This window comes from Pleurodeles waltl, chromosome 6 (genome assembly GCF_031143425.1).
Source record: "Pleurodeles waltl isolate 20211129_DDA chromosome 6, aPleWal1.hap1.20221129, whole genome shotgun sequence".
Classification (NCBI taxonomy): domain Eukaryota; kingdom Metazoa; phylum Chordata; class Amphibia; order Caudata; family Salamandridae; genus Pleurodeles; species Pleurodeles waltl.
In genome coordinates, this window is record NC_090445.1 from 610,038,978 (window position 1) to 610,054,326 (window position 15,349).

General features: G+C 44.9%; 1 protein-coding gene across 1 annotated transcript in view; it reads left to right on the forward strand.

Annotated features, from left to right (window-relative positions):
* The window catches only part of IGFN1 (immunoglobulin like and fibronectin type III domain containing 1), a 151,054-nt gene that overhangs the window by 121,241 nt on the left and 14,464 nt on the right, over positions 1-15,349 (forward strand). Inside the window, exon 21 of the mRNA XM_069238894.1 lies at positions 2,752-3,051. Coding sequence (XP_069094995.1) covers positions 2,752-3,051 — 300 coding nt within the window. The remainder of the gene's footprint in view (positions 1-2,751; positions 3,052-15,349) is intronic.

Genomic DNA, 15,349 nt, shown 5'->3' on the forward strand with positions numbered 1-15,349 from the left:
GTCTGCAGTTTGGGTACAGAAATGTTGTGTGATCCAGAGAAGCATATTTGCAAAGAGCGTTATGAGTTAGGAAAGTAACATGTGAACATCCTCTGCAGAGTACTCACGGCTCTATGCATAGTGAAGAAGTTTGTGCCAGATGTACTAAGACATTTTGCTGTCGCAAAAGCTTTGGTATGCGAAATCAGAGCATTTGTGACCACAAAATGGCATTTGGGTACACAGTAAACCCAAAATGCTATTCTGTAACACTTTACCAATACTGCAATTTAAATTTACGACTACATACCAAAACAATATTGGAACGGGCATTGTATATGCCATCACTTCCAAATAGCGATTTACAATGTGGTGTCTTAGGGCCAGATGTAGCAAACTGTTTGCGAGTCGCAAATGGCGAAAATCGCTGTTTGCGAGTCGCAAACGTGTGTTTGCTATGCAGAAATGCATTTTGCGAGTCGGAACCAACTTGCAAAATGCATTTCCAACTCGCAAATAGGAAGGGGTGTTCCCTTCCTATTTGCGAGTCGCAGTGGTATGCAATTCCATTTGCGACCGCGTACGCGGTCGCAAATGGAGTCGCAGTTACCATCCACTTGAAGTGGATGGTAACCCACTCGCAAACTGGAAGGGGTCCCCATGGGACCCCTTCCCCTTTGTGAGTGGACCCAAAAATATTTTTTCAGGGCAGGCAGTGGTCCAAGGGACCACTGCCTGCCCTGAAAAAATCCGAAACTAAAGGTTTCGTTTTTTTTTCTAAGTGCAGCTCGTTTTCCTTTAAGGAAAACAGGCTACACTTGGAAAAAAAAAAAAACTGCTTTATTTAAAAGCAGTCACGGACATGGAGGTCTGCTGTTCCCAGCAGGGCTCCATCCCCTTGAGTGCCCAGAGTCGCTATGGGGTCGCAAATTGCAACCCACCTCGTTTATATTAATGAGGTGGGTCTTTGCGACCCAATAGCGACTCGCAGAAGGTGTCTGAGACACCTTTCTGCATATGGTTTTGCGACTCGGAAATTGCGAGTCACTCGGAGTCGCAATTTCCGAGTCACAAAACCTATTTTTGCTACATCTGGCCCTTAATGTTTTTTTAACCAAAATCCGGTTGCAAAACATTAATATTTTACTGCCTTTAATTCTGCATTTTGGGAACCAACCTAGCACAATGGTTGTAAACATTTTGGTCACAACCTGCAACCAGAATTTTGGGATCAGTGTTTAGTTCGTCTGTTGGCCCTTTGTTTCGGTAGCAGAAGCTGGTACGGGCATGTGTGATCCTTTGTCAGTTTTTTGACAAGATAGTCATTGATGCTAAAAAGGTATGGCAATATTAATCATGGAGTAAAGTCTTAGGAATGTTCCAGTTGTTCTGCAAAATGTGGAAGGGCACTCTGTGATCTTAATCAAACATCTGTTTTATTTTGAGGAAACCTTCCTCTAGCTATGAATTACCTGACTATGGACATAATAAAAACAAAGCTAAAATTCTGCTCTTAGATTTACTCACAATTCATGTAAAGCAGATTACTTCTTGGTTTGACTGTACTTGTGTTACTGTTATGCCTCTTTTTGACCCATGAATCTAACTTTCCCAGACTGCTTTCATTTTCTATATGTGCTACTGCTATGTAATGGATTTCATGGAGTCATCTGATACCTAATGGGTGTCCTGGCACAGATAAACTGATACAATCACTCAACTACCAAATTGGCGGAGCGGGGAGAGGGCTGAGGGAGGGTGTTGTGTGTGTGCACACCTTGTTTTCATGAGTCTGGTCTAGATGAATCTTCCACAAAAGTTTGACATCTGTGTCTGTCTGACATGCTCATGTTTCACCTGTATGTTATTTGAGCTCTGTGTGCCTGTCCATTCCTCACTTTTTCGAGTCCGACATGTGTACCTCTCTGGTGCACTACTTTTGAGTGTTAGGGTAGAATGCTCTGGAGTACTTGATGTCAATAGTGTTTCTTGCTCAATTTGGACATTATTAGTATTTCTAATTTCTACTTCGTGGTCTGTTTGCTGTAACTAGGCAAAACTGTCTGTTGACATGGCGGCAGAGATGTAGGTGGCATGGTGAGCCTCAAAATTACCTTTCAATTAGGGGATCAAAAACCCTTGCACTGACCCTGCTACTACGTACATAACGTACTTAATCTACCTATTTGAGAGCTGATGTCCATTTACATTTGCAGCTTCATATGATGTGTCTCCTCCGCTTGTGCTCATTACGTTGTCTCCCAAGACTCTAAACGGCACTCCACTGGGTGCCAAGAAGTCGATCTAGAAGGGAATCGAAGATGTAATGTCATTGCCTGTGTGGACAGGAGAATGGAATGGATTGGTCTATTAATTAGGAATGAAGTTCCCTTTCATAATTCATTTTCAACTCTAGCAACATTGTGCGATTCCTACATGTGACCTGTGTTTTAAAACAGGGATTTTCTGTGTTAGCGTTAAGTGCCAATAGTAACTGTGTTGTAAATTCTGCTTTAAAATATAGATTGATCCACAACATTGTGGTTCCTTTTATGAAATTCATTTTTTATCGTGTAAAACTTAGTGGGATTCAAAAGGAGGTTTTGCTGCCATATATCCAGGTAGAAATTTCTTTGTGATCCCTTCATGGCTCTTAGGGTGAGTCAGGGATCAACCCATTTCAGTGTATAACATTTGGTGAATATAAATGATTCGAAATAATATTCTCCACAATGGGTGCAAAAACCTTGCATATATTCTTCACCTCTGTAGATATCCCAAAGCCACCAGGGCCAGTGCGCCTTGAAGAGAATGTCACCAACACGGTAACTGTGGCATGGGGGCCTTCACCAGATGAGAAACGTGACTGCAACCTGTCCTATGTGGTAATGAAGAGGGACAACAGCCAGCAGTCGTGGCATGTGGTGGGCGATCCTGTCTTCACCACCCGTTTCACCATTACTAGAGTCATCCCTGGGCGGCAGTACCACTTCCGCGTCCTGGCTAAGAATGACATGGGGCTGAGCGATCCTTCTGATACCAGCGAGGCCTGGAGCATATCCAAGGAGAAAGGTAAATATGTGATATAATGAATAGGGTTATAATTTGTCACAGGGTAGCAGGAACAGTTCCCCTTACTGGCATTCTTGCTTTTGATTCAATTTTTTGTCTCCCGCACTCCTGCATTCTGCTTTCTCCCTCATTATTCTTTGTCGCTCCCATATTGACCCTTGTAATCCACGGCGGTTGAGGAAACTTTTACACAACTATCTCCTTTTTACTGCATTGACTCTGACACTGAATGTTACGTTGTGGGTATGTAGCCTAGGTCATCCACCTGTTTGCCGTAGAAAGGGCGTACCAGAACTTGAAGGCGATTAAAACTATCTGCAAAAACTTAATATCATAATTTCATACACGCAGATAAGGAACACCAAATCCTAATACTTCACATTTTTTAGGATTGTTTACAAAGCAAAACTTGTTTACAAACTCCTATAGTTAGGAACTTGAGGTAAAAAACAGATGCCTGTTTAACTGCCTGACATGGGGTATGTCCTTTGAAAGTCTCCCTGTAATATATCTGAAGATTTCATTCTATAATTTATGGTTCCTTAGAAGCATTCATAGTGCTGATATCCCATAGCCCCACACAACCCCATGTTGTCCCAGAAGATATGCATGCAACCATAGACTGTACCCATGGAAAAAAGGCCAGGACACACTATATTTTATTGGAGAAAGCTTGGCTGTAGGTTTGTTATTGCATTTGTAGGCAAGACATAATTGGGTTAACTTATGGGTGATCCAGGATGGCCTGCAGATGAACCACCTATGCTGACCGTCCACCTGATTGGCCAATGACTGCTTGGACTACACATCATCGGGCTCTATACCTTTTGGGGTCTTCCACCCAGTAGACACCTCAGAATTGAACTAACGCCTGTGGTTGCTCACGTTTACAACTGCCCATGGTACTAACAGGGCACCATCACTTTTTTCCCCGGTCCTGCCCGTAAGGACTCCTGGGAGTTGGCCTGGAGCACACCCTCTGTGGTCTCTTCATTGTTGATATGTGCAACAAACTCTGTTGGATCTCCCCGTAACTTTTCCAAGCCACACAGGTGGACTCCGACAGCTCTGGTGCCTCACCGATGCTGTCTTGCCTTAATTCCTGCCAGTCCTTTTACCTGTATCCTGCTGTGTCCAGTATCTCCTGTCTAAAAGGAATATATCTATGCCCACATATGATAAATGGACTCCGTCCTCTGCAAAGCAACCCTTGGTGTGCACATTGATCAGTCCTTGCCTCAAGAAACACCATCCCCTTTGCTACGTGAACTTCTGCGTAGCTCTGTTAATATGTCTGTGAAATAGGACTATTACAGCTTCAGACCGTGCTCCCTTCCAAAACAAGTGTGTGATGATCTCTGACCAAATGATCTCACAAGACCCCATGAATCTGCTGTTATCAACTAATGCTTCTTTCATGGCCTGAAGCAGGGGACGTCGGCCTAATGTGGTTGTCATTTCCACCCAAGTAAATCACCAGCATATGGGTCTCCCTGTATCGCTATCCAGGCCCTATTATAGCTTATTTAAGAAGTATGTCCATAGCATGCCAAAAAGCCCATCCAAGTTGGTGTTGGAAAAGCCATGGTTCCAGTTTCTTGTTTTAGCCCATTGTGCCGCCCTGACGATGAAAGAGTGGCTGATTGCCAAAACTCTGATCCCTGGCAAGACATAAAACAGAGCGCATCATAACAAAAGTATTTTAATAAACGTAGGTAATCCATGTTGCGTATCCAACACCTATTACATTTCAAACATCCTCTGCCAGTTAACCACAAAACATGTCATACAAAACTGACCTTGATGTTAAAGACATACAATTCACAACCCTACTTACAAAGTATGGGTCCCAGAGCAGTGGTATGCATATGGAAACAATCCACCCAATCATGGTCCTCTAAATCTATACCCAGGGTATGATACTCCCACTGCAGCAGGGTGGGAGGCTACCCTTCCCTCCCCACCAACTGGGTTACCCCTTTTCAGGGCCTGATATATAGCTTATAGCGCTCTGAGTCCCACCGGCCCAATTGTTTTATCCTGTCAGTGGGGAGGCCTGCTTTTGTGTGCTGAGGTTGCTGCCCCTATCCTGAAGGAGTGCGTGAAGTTATATTTTGTCATGTGGCATTTTGTCAACGCAGGCAGGCATCCATTACATGACTGAACTGGTGATGGTGAGCGGGGAGCTGTCTGTGTGGCACAATAAGTAGAATCCTGTGGGTGGCTGGATATCCAAGTACGCTATAACCAGAGCCACTAGGCAGTAAGCTGGTTCTCCCCTGGTGCCCTCACAAATGAACCTGCCCTGCCCCCTTTGGTCGGTTTTGGATACACAAACCCTTATCTCCAGTGACCTGGCCCTGACTGTAATGTCATACAAGGAAAGAGCAAGCATGCTGTTGTACCTCTTTGTCCTGGCCACTAATTCATCACACCTAAAAGCCCCAAACAAGACTATGAAAAGGCTGCAGAAAAAAGGGCTGCTTCACTGCTTCATAACTGGAGTAGGTGGCTCTGTGTACCCAATTTAACATGTCACTCAAAATGTGAAATTCAGTGGGGGCTCTGCTATCCGCCGTTTTGTGCTTGAACCGCCCCAGCCCTTCAAAAATGCTCTGAGAACAAAAAAGTGTTTGGGCCTGGGAAGTCTTGTAACTTGGTGTGGTGGGCAACTACCGTAAAGTGGCTTGTTACCCACGCATGGCTCTTTTCTTCCTCCCTAGCCCATAATACAAAGTCTTGCACTTTTGCCGCCAACAGGGAGGTGCTGCCGTTCCTGGTCGCTATCACCCTTGCAAATGTTCCTGTACTTAAACGTGTTCCTGGGGCAAGCAATAGTTCCACTAAACTGGAGAGCTGCAGGTCCACTGCAGGAGGTGCAATAGCTGGGGCAGGAAAGGTACCATGCAGGTGTTCGCCTGTTGCCATGCAGCCCAGAAACGTTGCCCCTGGAATTGAGAAAGAGCGTCGGCAGCATTATTCCTGGCGCTTTGTATTTTTTTGCCCTAGACTCTACATTCTTGTACAAGCACTCCCTCACCAGCTTCCTCAACAAGCTACGTACCACTGTGCAGGGGGCAGAGTGCAAATTAATGGCCTGTGCCACTGCTATATTGTCAGACCAGAAGAGGATCCTCCTGTCTGTTAGATAGTTGGGCCATGTGTGGATGGCGGCCACTATGGGAGACAGTTCCAACACCATAATATGTGCAGTCACCTTTCTTTTATACCAGGCATTGGGCCATTTTTACGCGCACCACTCTTTACGAGATATGATAACAAAACCCTCTCCGTCAGAGGCATCTGTAAATAAGGACAATTCTGGACTTGATCTCAAGGTGCTCTCCATATCAAGGAGCCATTAAATTGTTCAAGGAACGGGGCCCTCATTGGCAGCTCTTCCTTCAGTCCTCTGTTAAGTCTCACTAAATGGTGTTTTGGGGTGACTTTTGATGTCACCCGCGCCGATCTCCTGGCAAAGACCCTTTCAGCTGGGACGACTCTAGCAGCGAAATTCAATTTACCCAGAAGGCTTTGGATGGCACTTAGGGTGGCCATCTCCTTTGCCAAAACCATCTCAATATCAGACAGTAGTGCCTTAAACTTTTCATCAGGAGGCCTTGATCCAATTCTATCCCTATATAAGTTAGTGTTGTGGCCGGGCCCTCAGTTTCTTCAGGTGCAAGTGGGATCCCCAGCTCATCTGCTGGTTTCTGAAATGCCTGCAAAAAAGACAGTCTGGTGTGCCACCTTTGCCTATAAACAAGACAGCATCTAGGTAGTGTGTTGACCAACCTTTTTGGTGCGCTTTTGCCACTGCCCATTCCAGGAAAGTATTGAAGGTTTCGTAGAAAGAACATGAAACAGAGTAATCTATGGGCATACATATGTCAAAGTAGAATTGTCCATCCACTAGAAGCCTAGGAGGTTACAACTATTGGGGTGGACAGGAAGCAACCTGAAAGCTGACTCAATATCAGCTTTGGCAAACATAGCCCCTTTTCCCACCCACCTCACCAAGTCAACATCCTTAGCTGAGCAGGTCTCACTGTCAAGCCAATCGTCAACCGCATTGCCTTCAGGGTAAGACAAGTGATGAATCAACCAGAATTTTCCAGACATCTTCTTTGGGACTATGCCTAAAGGTGACACTACAAACTCTGGGAAAAGGGGGAGGCTGGGAACAGCTCCATGCACAGCTTCTCGTCCATCACACACAGTTGTTCAATGTGGACTCCTGGGACATATTGTTTGGGGTCAAGGGCAACAAGTTTTCATGTTTATTTTGTTCTTGAGACAAGCAGGCCCAACCCCCTGCAGCACAAACCCTTTGGCTGCCAGTATACAGGGAAAGGAACTGTCTGCAGTTGAGGTAATGTGTGTCCATATGTTAATGCTGTTGGAACTTGTATTTATGGTTCATTAATGGAAAGCCTTCATTGTAAGGGTGAGCGCAGCAAATAAACTTTTTAAGGTCACACTGCGTTAGTGACAGAGGTTCGAGTAAAAAAAAAAAAAATTTAAGTGTACACACGTTTGAAAAGTTTAACAATATGGGGCTAAGTAAAATGCTCCCAGAATGCTCTCTGATTAGATGCAAATATTTGCAGAAGCTTGTAAGCAAGAGTGATCATTCTTTGCTTTTAAAATAAAATGTTCAGAGAAAATGCAAGTAGGAAAAAATGTTTTGTTACCATGACATTTTAGGTATTATTTATTTGAAGCATCATTTAGTAAAATGTGTTGATGTATGCTATTATTTCCCCAAAACATTCCTAATGGACAATCAGTGTAACCATTTTCAACAAGATTATGGGGAGCATGAAAATAAACAAGCACTGGCAAAGCCAACTGATCCAATATATATTTTTCTTTTTTTAGAGTCTTTTGGTTTAGTCATTGCATGTCTTGTTTTGCCATGGCTTTTGTAACACTTTATTGTTGTGGGAGCTGCCTAGCTCTCATCATTGTAACAAAAAAGATTTTGGCCTAAAAAAACATGCATTGCCACCAGTGGCATATCAAATGCCCCACAGCCACCCTCCAGGGGGCCCCCTAAGCACAGCACTTGAAAGATTAGAGAAGAGCTGGTGAAAATCCTTAAAACATGCAACTTAGTAGGTTTGCAGCCCTGGAACTATTGCTTACTGCTTCCTCCAGCCCCAGTATTAGGTTTGCAGAAAGGTGGCAAAATAAAGAAATTGCTATACTAGGGATTGAAATTGCTAGTATTCAAGAACTACTATAGTAGTAGCCCTGGCATAATCAGAGATGTTATTATCAGAGGTCTTACATAATGAGATTGCTGCCATAATTTGTCATCACACTACGTGGCACCAAAGGGACAAGTAGATTTTTTCACAGGACAAGTAGATCTGAGAAGCAACCTGTCCCATGGACAAGTAGATATTTTATTAAATTCCACATTCAAGTTCCATGCCCACCCTGGGGCTGGTATAGGGGATGGAAAAGCCTGCCAAAAAACCTTTACCTAATAGCCCATGCTTCTGGGTCTCGGGTACTGCCTCAACCAGTAAATTGGGCCTGGAATTTAATGGGGGAAGGTCCCTTGGTCCATATAGATGAGATTGGTGGATTGTGGTGGGCCTGCTGTGGGGTTATGACAAGGTGGTGGCAATTCGGAGGGTGTTCTCTGTTGTTGGCTGTGTGGGCTTTTTGAAGTCCCTTTGCATGCTGAGGCTTGGTTGGGGGGTATCTGCACTTTGAGCAGTTATGAATGACTTTGAAGGCTTATCCCCAGGAGCAAGATCCTGCATTGAAGAGCCTTTTGAACAAACCTTTTTGATCAGTCACCCCTGAGGTCACTGAAAGGGCTGCTTGAAAGCTCGCTTCATCATGTATGTGAAGGGCTTAAAGGGGATCTGTCTCTGTGGTGCCTTGTTATTGAAATTTCCCTTTGGGGGAATGAATTTCCCCATGTACCCCATTCATAGTTGGACCTCCCTCTGGTCCCAGCCTAGGTCAGGACACACAGCCATCTTTATCCTAAATTTCTCATCATCAGAGAAACAACTGACACCCCCACTCTTGATAGCCTTGTTGTGTATTGTCCTGGAATATTGGAAAAAAGCAGACCTGTTCCTCTCCATCTTTGCTATACACAAGGAGTGTGAGTATGTCAATGAATTCCCTCTGCCATACGCCCTTTTAGGTGCAAAAGAAACCTGCCAGGCTATGAGCTATCTGATACTGGCTGATACTAGCAGTGCGATGGTTACAAGAGGTGTGGCAGTTGGGGGCGATGTGCTGGAGCTGGGTAAAGTTGCAGCTGGTACCTGTTGTATTGGTGCTACCACCAAAGAAATGGGTGGACCCAAGGTGCTTGTGGCCGGAAGTTGAGTGGTTGCTGGTGGAGCGGGAGGGTTGGTGGTGTTAGGTTCCACCTGTTTCTGTGTGTCTGGCCTCTCAGTAGTGCTTCCTGTGAAGTTGGGGCAAGTGTTTATTGGGTTGTCCGACCGTGACAATACTTTTTGGCTTGCCCGGTCACCCAAGCCGGCTGGTGTAACAGGGAATGCTGCAAGTGGCGCTGTACTTAAGGGTTATGGGCCCTTGCTGCTCAACAGTGCAGTTCCAAACTCTGCCCACCTGGGTAGCATTTGTGCTGCCTGTGACTCGGGCCGTAAACAGTTGGCAATTTTTAATGGTTTCAACTAATGACTTGAATTCACCATTGGTTCTCATCATTCATCCATAAGCTTACCCATCTTGCTCAAATTTTCCTGGCCAGTTTTTTTCCCTGGGGGGTGTGTTAAGTATTTGGGAAGATACCAATAGCTGAGAGGATTTGGACCTCCTTAGTGTGGTTTGCGTCCATAGCTTGCTTGGCACCATAGCAGTCTTTTTGGTGCCAACAGAGTTAGACTTTAACTCCTTCGGCACCTTTTAGGATTTGGGTGGTCCATGCTCTGACTTGTGGGGTTAGATGTTGGCCGGCTCCTTCTGACTGTCCACTGGTACCTCCTCATGTCCCCCGTCCTTCATGATGCTTATTGCCCTGTTTATGCCCCTTGATTGGGCCATTCCCATGAACGACCCCCAAGCTGCTGCTTGCAATGTGCTGGGTTGTGATTCTTCTACCGATGTGGCCTGGGAAAAGAGGGAGGGTGAGCCTTGGCTGTCCATGGCGTTGGCTCTACTAATACCGCTGTCCTTTCACTGGAAGTCACTCGCCCACTAATGACACCATCACCTGAAGAAGGCAAAATGGGTATGACAACCTGCCCCTTGCCAGGTCCCTTGGAAAGAAAATTCATTGCTGTTGTGACAGTCCAGTGCCACGGGTTGAAACCTGAGGCACGATTAATCGTTTGACAGTCCTGCTGCCATGGTCGTTTGTGGACCCTAGACCTGGGGGAGCCTGTGATCCCAGAGGTCAGAAACAGCACCAAGCCTTTACTTTACTTACCTAATGTAAAAGGTCCAATTGTTTATTGCTAGAACGAACTGCGCTCGACTGTGACCGTCCCACGCCACCTTTGAGAGAAGCGGAATGACATTGAGGAATGTTACCAAGACAGTCCACAATGTGCGATGGTCAGCATACAACCGTCATACTGAGACAATGATCTCCCTAACTAACACCAGAACAAGCAGGCTATTCCTGGACTTTGTGGGAGTGGACTTTGACTTTGATTGTGCTTAGACTTGCTCCGTGCGGGAGTCTGAATGACGTACCCTGCATGCCATTCTCTTGGACGCGATCTGCGATTCACTGACCTTCACTATCTACGATTGTTAGCACAAGGAAACTGCTCCACATGTCATATAAAGGATAACACTGCCAACTCATACATACCAAGAAACTTCCTACCTAAGTTCCTTTGCATGCACCTTTAAGGTCGTGCCAACACCATAATTTTTAAACAGTACATCCTGAACATAGATGCTTCCTCCCAAACCCAGGTGAACATATTATTAAAGCAACCTAAGTGTGTCAACCTGTAAAGAAAGCATTAGTTGTGTCCCATAGCCCTATTAGCTTTTGCTATCTTAACTAGTATACCATGCTGAAATGTTCACCCCCTCAAAGAAAGGATGACATATTGTTAGGACACCTGGGCCATCAGGCTTGAACTATAGCCCAATTAGATTACCGTTTCCTTTGCAAGTATAGCAAGGGCGCAAACAAATCACAAGATAATACATTGTTACAGCAGCTTTGAGTGTTACACATATAAAAACAAATATCCGTTGCAACCACTAGCCGCGTTAAATTATGATACACATGCTTCATTATTTGCCCCAATATCAGAATGTGATTGGCATTAGCATATGTGGTCAAAATTTATAACACTAAAACTCAATTAAATTTGCTTAATGAGTTTGCCCGAAAGTCAGGGATGGTCAAATTGTGTGAAATGGGAGAAAGCCCAAGTGATGGTACATGGCACCAAATCTCAGTGCTTAATTTGTGCCTGTTGTTTCTGGTGCAGGGCACCAGCACTTATTTTTGAGGGCTGGCACTTATTTTTCTGCCTCAAGCATTTACTGCAAGCAAAAGACACATATGGAAAAGACAAAGGAAGAGAAAAATGAAAAAGTTTCACAATGGGAGAAAGCAGAAAGCTGCAAGAGTGAGCTGGAGGGGCAGGGAGTGCCTGTAAATGGATTGAAGAGGCCCGAGATGGCTTTAGGATTACGCTGCTTTACTATTCAGTGCTTGCACATTTAATTTCAGCAGCCGCGTGTTTACTAGGAGGGCTTTGGGCATCGGCACGTTTTTATTTACAAATTAAGCACTGCCAAATCTCCTTCCTTGCTGCCGCCTCGAACCCGGAGAGGTGCTGAATTATTCATTGTGAAACTCTGAACTTTTACTGCCTTTAGAAAAGTGTGACCCTGAGTTTTGCGACTTGCAATTTGCAACTCATTTGCGAGTCGCAAAACTGTATGTACAATAGTATACTTCACACTGTTTGCGATTCCCAATTGGGTCGCAAATTACCTACCTCATTAATATCCATGAGGTAGTTCACAGTTTGCGACCCCATTGGGAATGGCCGCAATCATGGGGATGGTGGTCTGCTGGGGACATCAGACCACCATGTCTGTGACTGCTTTTAAATAAAGCAGTTTTTTTTTTTAAACGCAGCCCGTTTTCCTTAAAGGAAAACGGGATGCATTTAAAAACAAAAAATGAAAAGTTTTCTTTTCATTTTTTCAGAGCAGGCAGTGATCCATAGGACCACTGCCTGCTCTGAAAAATTATTTTCGCTACCATTCATAAAGGAGGAAAGGGTCCTGTGGGGACCCCTTCCTGTTTGCGAAAGGGTTAGCACCAATTTGAAAGTGGTGCTAACTGCGATTGTTTTGTGACCCATTCACGGTCACAAAACAATCCTACACCGCACTGCGACTCGCAATTAGGAAGGGAACGCAAAAATGGGTCTGTACATACCAAAAGGCTTTTTTCTAGTTGCAAACGACCCAATTCTGCAAATCGGGCCGTTTGTGATGAGAAAAAAGGTACGTACATGTGGCCCATGGTGAGCTGCATTAGTTAACCAGTAATATCGGGTAGCTTCGCACACCAGTAGGAAACAGGCAGCGCACTGCTCAATTGCTAGGTTTACAAAGGATGAAGTATTGCTGTCACAAAATGTGATGCATAATTTGCTTTTCTTCCTGCATTACGACATTACAAGATATTCCATGTACGTTGTCACAGAAGTGCAGAGCACCGTGAGCTTCTTAAATTTCCACTGAAGACTGGGAAATGGTCAAAAGCCACCGGTAGCAGAAATCAGCCCACATGTGATGATGTGCAACATATTGAATGCACTGCATATTATGGCTTACTCACTTTTGCTTAACAGTGTATAGCATCTCTAAGGTTGTGTGTATTGCAGTTTGAACGTGCAGAGTTTACCCAAAGCCATTGAAGTGCTTCACAGTCGCAGTAGTTACATTAATGTTATTTGCCTCGTATCGCAGGATGTTGAGTCGATGCAGAGACTCGAACCCTGACCCAGATCCACAATCCGCAACTCAGGCCATAGTGCCGGTAGTGATCAGAGGTACAAGGAAAATGGCGAGGGGCATGGGCGTAGGAAGTGTGGGGGATGCGGGTGATGTATCCCCCCCCAGATTTTGGAGGGTGGGGGACACAGGGTACGAAGGTGGGTGGGACAAGGGGACAAAAAAAGTCCCCTCTCACTTCTATTATTCAGAGGGCCATTAGCGCACAAAAGCGCTACTTATAATAGCCCTGTACCGACCATCCTCCAATCTGATGGTAACAGAATGAAGGTGAGTCCGGAGGCCCCCTGCGTCCTCTGCCCTTTTGTTTGTCCTGTTCACAGCTGTGGGTATTAAGGGTGCTCATAAGAACAAAGGGCATAAGGAGGAGAAGAGTTTTTGATGATTACTGTCTGCATCACCTGCTGCCACCTTGAAGAGGAGCACTGCAGGACGCCTTCAAGAGGATCTGCAAGACAATGAGGAGATCTAAAGAGGAAACCGAGTCAGAGTCTCTGTGAGACACAATATTTCTATTTGCCTAAGATCACACCAGTTGGTGAAACAGTGAAGTCGAGAAGTCGAGATTGAGCCCAGATTTTACCTTTTCACACAACAATTTAGCTATTAGATGGGTATATTTTTTTAACATTTATGTTTAATGTTTTGTTATCTAGGTAATGAAGGGCTTGATTACAGCTTGGCTAACAGGGAGAAGCCATATTTCATTTTGGCCATTATGCCTAGCGTTATTATTTATGTTGTTGTTATCGTTACATACTTAAGCATATTGAAGTATATTATCTTTTCTCTATCTTTTCTTCACTCTACTCTGAAACAATCTACCCTATGCCACTGCACCCTACACCACTTTTCTCCACTCTGTGCTACTCAATCTTTGTTGTACCACTCCACTCTACACCACTCTACTCTGCAGCACTCTACACTACGCCACTGCAATCTATGCTATTCTACTCTAACCATTGTACACTACACCCCTGCACTCTTCCAGTGCACTCTTCTCCACTTTACTCAAAATCAATGCACTCTATTCCACTGCACTTTATGCCAATCTACTCTGCACCACAGCACTCTATTCCACTGCTTTCAATGCCACTGTACTCTGCGCCACAGCACTCTATGCCACTCTACAATACACCACTGTACTCTGCGACCCTCTAATCTGCAACATTGCACTCACTGCCATTGCACTCAATGCCACTGTACTCTATCCCACTGCACTATTTTCTGCACCACTGCACTCTAATCTACTCTACAGCACTCCACTGTAGTGCACTTCATTCTACTTTGAAATCATCTCCTCTATGCCACTGCAATCTACGCAACTCCACTCTATGCTACGCCAGTCCAATCTACCCTGCACCACTCCAATGTACCCTGTGCCACTCCAATCTGCTCTGCACCACTCTATACTACTGCGCTCTACATCACTATGCTCCTCTCTGCAACAATCTTCTCTTCACCACTATACTGTACTCTGCAGCAATCTACTCTATGCCACTGCACTCTATGCAACTCTATTCTACTCTGTATCACTGTACTCTACGCCACTCTTCTCTACTCTGCATCACTGCTCTCTACACCAATGCATTCTATGCCACTCTACTCTACACCACTGCCCTTTATGACACTCTACTCTGCAACAATGCACTCTGCCACTGAACTATACTCCTCTCTACTCTGCATCGCTCAACTATATGCCACTCTACTGCACTCTCCACCAATGTACTATATGCCACTACACTCTATGCCACTTTACTCTGCATCACTGCACTCCACCACTACACTCTACACCCGTCTACTCTACCTTGCAATACTCCACTCTACGATGCACCTCATCACTCTATGACACAGCACTCTGAACCACTGCAATCTATGATGTGCCACTCCACTCTATCATGCACTGCATCATTCTATGACACAGCACTTTGCCCCACTGCACTCCGCACCACTGCAATCTATGATGTGCCATTCCACTCTGCTCCCCTCTACTCTTCACCACTCTACTCTACTGCACTATACGCTAAACCAGTGCAGTCTTCGCCAATGCACTCTACACCACCACTTTATGCCTTTCCACTCTGCCACTCTGCCACTCCACTCTATGACACTCTATTACACTGTGACACTACTCCACTCTACTACTACTTTATGGCATTGGCGCTTGATTAGAGATTCAGATCTCCGTTGATTGCCTTCTCACTCATATGAGACGTGAGTCAGATTTATCTTCGCCGTTTTGGTTACAAGCACTCTGTAACCCTTTTAGCTCAAGCTTAACGAAGGCTTAGGATGATCC